Genomic DNA, 7945 nt, shown 5'->3' on the forward strand with positions numbered 1-7945 from the left:
TCTGTCTACGACAAAGAGTACTCAAAAACGCTTTGAGCTAGCCAGATGGTGTACGGTCTTCCCATCAAATTTTCCGATTTCTGTTCAAATTTTGAGCAGAAGCCGCTCAAAGAAAGTCTAGCTTTCAATATCCTTTTTCGGAATTTAGATAAATTTTAACTAATAAAAAATTAAGCGATTTTCGGTGTTTTCCCCGATAGCACCAGAAAATATTATTTCATAAATTTGATTTGTATATCATTTTAAAATTTAAAAAATTGTTTTTTTAAAGTACCAATTTAGGTGTACGATTTTTCTGTAAATCTTAGTAATTTTTGAAAATATTTTTAGTTTCGTTTTTAATAATAGATTTCGTGGTTGTAAAAAAATTCAAATCGTTTTCATTGTTTCCTCAATTATTTAATCGCATCGTTGTTGTAATCTAAGAAAACAAGATTATGTTTATCTTGTTTTTTATCTAGTCCGTTTACATGAAGAATCAGATAGTGAAATTATAATATCGCAAAAAAAAGAAAAAAAAAAAAAAAAACAGCGTGCATTTATTAAATGGATTACACGGGAAGCGGCGTTCATAATGGCATTATCGTGTCAAAGGACTTGACTCCAAGAGTGAGGGTATTAAAAATAACATGGTTTTAATGTCCATCAGAATTTGACGCTTAAATATGCTTTTTAGAGGAATCCTCAAGGTATGAATAAGAGATTTGATTGAAATTAAACAATAATTATTTTCGATGAACCATTTTGTCTCCAGAGGTGACTAGTAAATTAAAAAAAAAAGGAAAAACATTTTTTTATTGTTAAATTATCTATGTTTATTACGTAACTTTAAATGGACTTGCAATTAATTTTCTCAAAACTGTTATAAACTGCTTGACTTTATTACGCAGCTTCAAATGGATTCAAACACTTTTTTATTCAATTTAAATAATTTTATTATGTCTGGTATTTCAAGCTTAATGCTTGACTTGGCTTCAGTTGACATTTTTAATTTCTTGTTGGATATTTACTGCGTATTTATTCTCTCTACGAAGCACTATGAGCCATTATTCTGCAAAGTCATATCAATAAGTATTTTGCAAATTCGGAGACACAAATATTTTCATTCTAATTTTAACGTACTTAAAAAATAATATCCATATAAAAATTTGTAATAACTTTGATCTGTATATATGCATTATTGCATATATCGTTTGTGCATTCGTATTTTCGATGCACAGACAAGGTTATTCGCTATTGTGAACTGTTCATATTCGGCCTGGCAAGGTCTCGCCTTCTCTACTTGAAGTCACCACATTCCAAACCTGATTCCACCTTAAAAAAACGCCGTGTAAGAGGGTCCAGTGCATATTAAATCTGTCGGGGTTAAATGTCATCCCGTTGAAGTGGTGCGGAAGTTTGGAGAGGGAGGTAACAGTTTAAATGTCGTCCTCTTCACTTGACCATAGTTCAATAATACAACGCTCATCCTCAAATAGTTCTAGTGCTGCTTTAAAACCGGACGTTAATGTAAGTAAAACTAAAAAAAAAAAACAGAAAAAAACCCCGCAACTTTGAATTTCCAAACAAGTGGAAATAAAAAAAAAAAAGTTATAAAAGATTTAATCAGAAGAGGATTTAAGAAATTTGATATCTTTTTTCGAATTCTAATAGATAGAGTTAATTCTGGAAATATTTATAGTGCAGAAAACTAAGTTGTAGAAATCCAAGAAAATACTTTATATGATATATGGAACTATAGTATATAATCCCATTTTGAATCAATATAATAAAAATGTTACGTTTTATACTGTTTCAATATTTTAAAATAATACTGAAAAATACTGTTTATCCAAATTTTACATACCATACAGTATAGTACTTTATTTGGGTAGTGAATTTATTGAAACACATAGTAATTTGATCAATTATAGTTAATAAAATAATAATTTTATGCTAATAGTATATAATTCATTTAGAAAAATATTATTTGAAAATTGGTTTACTTAGAAGTTAAATTAACAAATTGTTGTTAATCAATCTCCTTAACTATATATGAAGAAATAATAGCGATTGTCAGAAGGTTTGTTAGTATCATTTGAATAGTTGGAAAATATTCATCATCGGTTTTAAAAATAAAAGTTTCGTCCAGATTTCAATTAACAGCTTTTATAACAGCAGTCATTTTCTTACGTCTTTAATGTTTCATTTTCTTAACATTATATGAAACGTCTCGACGATTAGCAGAGCCACAGAGCCGGCCTTCTCTTCAAAGGGGCTTGGGTGCAGGAAGTCATTTGGGTCCCTAATTTTTCTCTAAAAGAAAAAAAAAAATCTGAACATATGTAGCGCATTTATGTACAGCTCATAAAGATCGGTTATTGTAAGGGATTATATTTCCGGAATGATTAATGAAGATTTTATTTCAAATTAAGATGAAACGAAACTATATCATGTCGACATATTTTTATTCCATAACCAAGCAACTCCTGCCGCCACTTTTAAAAGGACAAACTTGCATAAACAAGGATAATAAAATAAAGATATAACTGCTACACATATATTATTAATGCATATTTATTTAATGCGTGATGTTTTTTTTTTTTTTTTTTTTTTTTTTGCTAATACATCAATTACTTCAGAAAAATTACAATTTTTTGCAATTTCTTTTTCGATCTTAATACAGCAAGTACATTTAAGCTTTCTGAACACATGCTTGACTGAAGATAATTCATTATTAATTTTAATTTGCTGAATGAGCGCTCAGCACTTGCTATAGTAACTGGCAACGTAAAGTTTTAACGCAATTATTTAGAAATAACTCATTATAACTATCATTTAGTATGCATTGCAATATGTCTTGTGGGTTATTTACATCTCTTTCATTCAAAACCAAATCCAGAAAAAAGCACATTTCTTGGATTAGCTTTTCATCTACATCTGTGTTATAAAACTTTACATTTTGAAACATTTCTCTAATTAATATTTTGTATCTTGTGACAAAACCTGACGACAGCTATGCAAACACCTTCAATAGCTCTTAATCTATCACTTAGAATAAATTTCAATTTTTCTGGCGTCTTTGTGGTTTCTAAGGGTTTAAGACTGAAATCATGTATAAAGCTTAAAGGAAAATGTGGGAAGAAGGTATATAAATTATTTATATCATTATTTTTCAAAATATTAAGTTTTTTCATTTTAACAAATTGAATGTTGCATTTCACTTTCCAGGTTTTGAGCATTATTTGTGCCAATTGAAGCTTCAATTCAGTTTCTGGTTACTTTTTATAAGAAGTCATAGTAATTAAAGGTTCAGTAAGACTTAAGATTAATGTCCAGTTACTTGCAAAACATGACAAAATCGTGCCAACTGTCTGAAAACTTGTCAACAGTCAGTCAAATAAGAATGGGTTGACGGTGTGCCTAGCTAGGATTTATAACAGTTAAAAAATATAGTTTATATATAATAGTTTAAGTATAGTTTTATAGTTTGCACTTATAACAGTTTTAAAAAAATCGAACTTATTTTGACGAATCAACACGTTTTAGATCTCCCAGAATATGAGGAACTCATTTTTTAAAAATAAAATCACGCCTATGAGTAAATACAATTATTCAAAAGCGTTTTCAGTTTGATGGATGAAATTTTGTATATGATCTCTACTTCAGATTTTTAAATTTGTATCAAATTGGGAACGAAGTGAATTCAGAGGAAATTTGTCAATTTGTCATCCGAAAGTAATTTAACACGATAGCAACAAAACGAAGACCTTTAATTAATATTTAATGTACAGATTTAACTGATGATGTCGTGTCTGCGTTACAACGGAAAGAGGGGTCCAGTAGCTTCTGAGGGTAAAGACCCCTGAACACCCGAGGGCCGAAGTCTAACTTCCAGCTCATATGAAGATGGTAACCACACACTCGTTTGTAGAACCCCTTTTTACAGGGGGGCTCTTTCACACACCTCACAGATAGAACACAAGTGGAAGAACAACCATGCCCGAACCAGGACTCAAACCCGGGAAGCCCAGATCATGGGGAAGACGTACTATCCCTAGGCCAGGATTCCGGCGATTTAACATCTAAATTATTTCAAATTTGGATTGACCGTCTGTCGATCTGCTCGTTCACAAGCGTGTAAACGCAATAACGGCGGCTTAATCCGATAATTAATCCTTTCATTAAAATAGTTTGCTATGGAAGTTTGAGTTCTATTTGGTTAACAGATGAGCGTCCAAAATGCATATTCGGTTTTCTCCATTGTTCTACGAAGTACTAAACGCTCATGTAAAGGATTTTGAAAATTGGTGCTTAAATATTATTCAAACTATTTATTTAACTAATTTACTTTAATACTTAATTTACTTAATTTAATACTTAAGTAACGTGTGATTGAATTAACTTATCTGTTTCAGCTTACTTCTTAAATTTGATTTTTTTCAAAACTATTTATTTAATTTCTTTTTTGGAGTAATCCATTTTCTGAAAAATTTGAATTAAATATATATGTCATTTCTTTAAATTGTTTACTTTAGTTCTATAGTCTACCAATAGATGGCGCAGCAGTAAACAATATATGCAAAGTCAAGTCACAAGCAATTAAAAAGGATTTGTATGGAATAGTGCATCATCAAATGCGAATATCTGAAGGTAAAAATCACTCTCATGAAGTGGAGTGGCGACTTCACACTTTCCAGTAAAGTCACCGCTCCGATAAATTTCAGTGATATGCAATTCCAAGAATAACCGGTCCGTTCACTTTTCAAGCCATTTACAGATTTCTCCTTTTCTGTTCCTTTCGAGAGCTTCCATTGGACAGATAGTATCGATTGTTACTTTCCAGTGAATTCACCGCTCCGGTAAATTTCAGTAATATAGTATCGATTGTTACTTTCTATCGTGATCCAAAACCTGTAATCGAAATGTCACCAGTAAGATCGTATCAAGGATTTGAATCACACCCCTCTTTGAAATGTATTGATCACTGGATAAATGTATAAATCACTGGTATTTGTGACTTTTTGATATTGGTTACGTAATAACCGCTCGTAAAATATTCGTCATCCCTAACCACCAACTAAATAAGAAATAGGCGAATGAATTGCATATCACTGAAATTTATCGGAGCAGTGACTTTACTGGAAAGTGTGAAGTCGCCGCTCCACTTCATGAGAGTGATTTTTACCTTCAGATATTCGCATTTGATGATGCACTATTCCATACAAATCCTTTTTAATTGCTTGTGACTTGACTTTGCATATATTGTTTACTGCTGGCGCCATCTATTGGTAGACTATAGAACTAAAGTAAACAATTTAAAGAAATGACATATATATTTAATTCAAATTTTTCAGAAAATGGATTACTCCAAAAAAGAAATTAAATAAATAGTTTTGAAAAAAAAATCAAATTTAAGAAGTAAGCTGAAACAGATAAGTTAATTCAATCACACGTTACTTAAGTATTAAATTAAGTAAATTAAGTATTAAAGTAAATTATTACTATATAAAGTAAATATATTATAGTAATAATAAGTAATTAAAGTAAATTAAGTATTAATTACAATTAATGAATTTTATATTTAATATCAAGTAATAATTTTTAATTAATAATATGATTGAAATAACAGATATTTGGAACAAATATTTAAAAATAATAATAGCAAAATTATTTGTTATTCAAAAAATCGTGGATTATGCATCTCTAATAAGAAATAAATTAACAACTGTTGCTCTAGTGTGACAATGTAGTGAGTTCTAGTGTGACAATGTAGTGAGTTCTAGTGTGACAATGTAGTGAGTTCTAGTGTGACAATGTAGTGAGTTCTAGTGTGACAAAGTTTTGTACATATGCATTATATTTCGTGCATTTGCCAGCACAGCTCAACTCAACTTGTCAACTGTTTTATTTAACTTAAGCAAAACTTGTGAATTCTTTGAGGCTGGACTTTTCTTCTAAGGGATAAAATAAATTTTTGAAACTAACTATGGCGAATCGAACTGTGAAAGATGCACAATCAGTAAGGGGAACGAATCCCCAGTATCTCATCGAAAAAATTATACGATCTCGAATCTATGATGCCCGATATTGGAAAGAAGAATGTTTTGCTCTTTCAGCTGAATTGCTTGTTGATAAAGCTATGGAACTGAAATATATTGGTGGAGTTTATGGAGGCAACATAAAACCAACACCGTTTCTTTGTCTTGTTTTAAAAATGCTACAGATTCAACCGGAAAAAGACATCGTCATTGAATTTATCAGGCAAGAAGATTTTAAATATGTTCGGGCACTTGGTGCATTTTATATGCGCCTTGTGGGCACATCTTTAGATTGTTTCAAATACCTTGAGCCCTTGTATAACGATTATAGGAAACTTAGAATTCAGAATAGGCAAGGACAGTTTGAATTAAGTTACATGGATGAATTTATTGATCTACTTTTGCATGAAGAACGATTATGTGATGTTATATTGCCTCGTATCCAAAAAAGACACATTCTTGAAGTTAATAATGAGCTAGAACCAAGAGTAAGTGCACTGGAAGATGATTTGGACGAGCCTGAATCAGAAGATGAAGAATTGAAGGAGAATATAACAAATGTTGTTCACGAAAAGCCTCGTACTAAAAGTTCCAGTGAAGTCTCTCGTAAAGAACACTCTTCTCGCCGTAGACACAGCCCATCACCTCACCGACATCGTTCTTCCAGACATCAAGAGAGGGAAAGTAGCAGGCGTCATCACAGAAGTCGTTCTAGAGAAAAGCATCATCATTCAAAACGAGATGAAAGATCAGACAGAAAACATCGATCAAGATCTCCTCGCAGGAGGCGAGATCGTGATAGAAAAAGCCATTACAGTAAGCACTGAAAGTGAATATAAGGATTTTGTAATTGCCTTCATTGTAGTATACATAATGTACAAATTATTCTGCTTGTATGATATCACCAAATATCATTTAAATTCATGAGCATTTTGAAAAGAATTATTTGTGAAGATCCTTGCGATGAACAGAATTTAGTTAAGTGTCATTAATATGTTGTCATTATATCTGAGTATCATTTATATGTTGAAAATAACAATGTCATAGTTTCTCTAATGAGTATGTAAAATTTACGAAGCACCTTATTATTTCATGGATGAAATTTGTGTATATTTATATAATTCTTGATAATAATTAATGTTGCATTTATGCTTTGAATGGTGTAAGTTTTAAATTTTTTTTCATATAATAAAAATGCCTGTATATAATCTTCCAACATTTTTTTTTTTTATCATTTTGTATAATTATAACCACAACAAATAACAGAAAAATCATCTATAATTATTATAGCTCACTTATGGAAATTTAATATGAGTCTTTGATAGTGTAATAATTTTTCTTTTGCTTAATTACTCTTTCTTGAATTATCTCCTCTTTTTTAAAATGTTTTATGATAGTTATAAGAACTTAAGTAAGTTTTTTCTAGCTACTCATTTTGTTGCTTTTACGAGACCTTATTTATGTTTATCAAGGATAATTTGTTGCTTTAACTGGAGTTGGATCCAGTTAGATCAATAACATAACTACATTCGTATATTATTTTTTTCCATTAATAATTTTGGTTTTAGGTTTCCACAGTGTTATTATTGATATCTTACTTAATGATAAAACCGTTTTTAAAAATATTTGATAAAGTATATTTAATCCAATTGAAAAATAATAGATGTCACAATATTAAAGCATTGTTAATAATTATATTCTATTACAGTATTAGAGTTGGAATTGCAATGATTTAAAATCTTTCCTTTTTTATGTACACGCGATGCAACATTTAAGGAAAAGTTGTTCGATACTAAGCCAAAATGTTTGCTTTAATTCTGAATATAAACTATTCAAATTTTATAAATAACTTCAAATGCTAATTAATTATTATAGCAAATGAAATTTTCTTACTGTAAAAAAAATGAAAAACTGTAAATTTGAAG

At 30.1% G+C, this 7945-nt stretch overlaps 1 protein-coding gene across 1 annotated transcript; it reads left to right on the forward strand.

Moving 5' to 3' along the window:
* Positions 1-5889: 5889 nt before the first annotated feature.
* LOC129968127 (pre-mRNA-splicing factor 38A-like) lies at positions 5890-7945 on the forward strand. Its single transcript, XM_056081947.1, has one exon. The coding sequence runs from the start codon at positions 5969-5971 to the stop codon at positions 6845-6847; it is 879 nt and encodes a 292-aa protein (XP_055937922.1). The 5' UTR covers positions 5890-5968; the 3' UTR covers positions 6848-7945.

The sequence above is a fragment of the Argiope bruennichi genome, chromosome 5, assembly GCF_947563725.1.
Source record: "Argiope bruennichi chromosome 5, qqArgBrue1.1, whole genome shotgun sequence".
Classification (NCBI taxonomy): domain Eukaryota; kingdom Metazoa; phylum Arthropoda; class Arachnida; order Araneae; family Araneidae; genus Argiope; species Argiope bruennichi.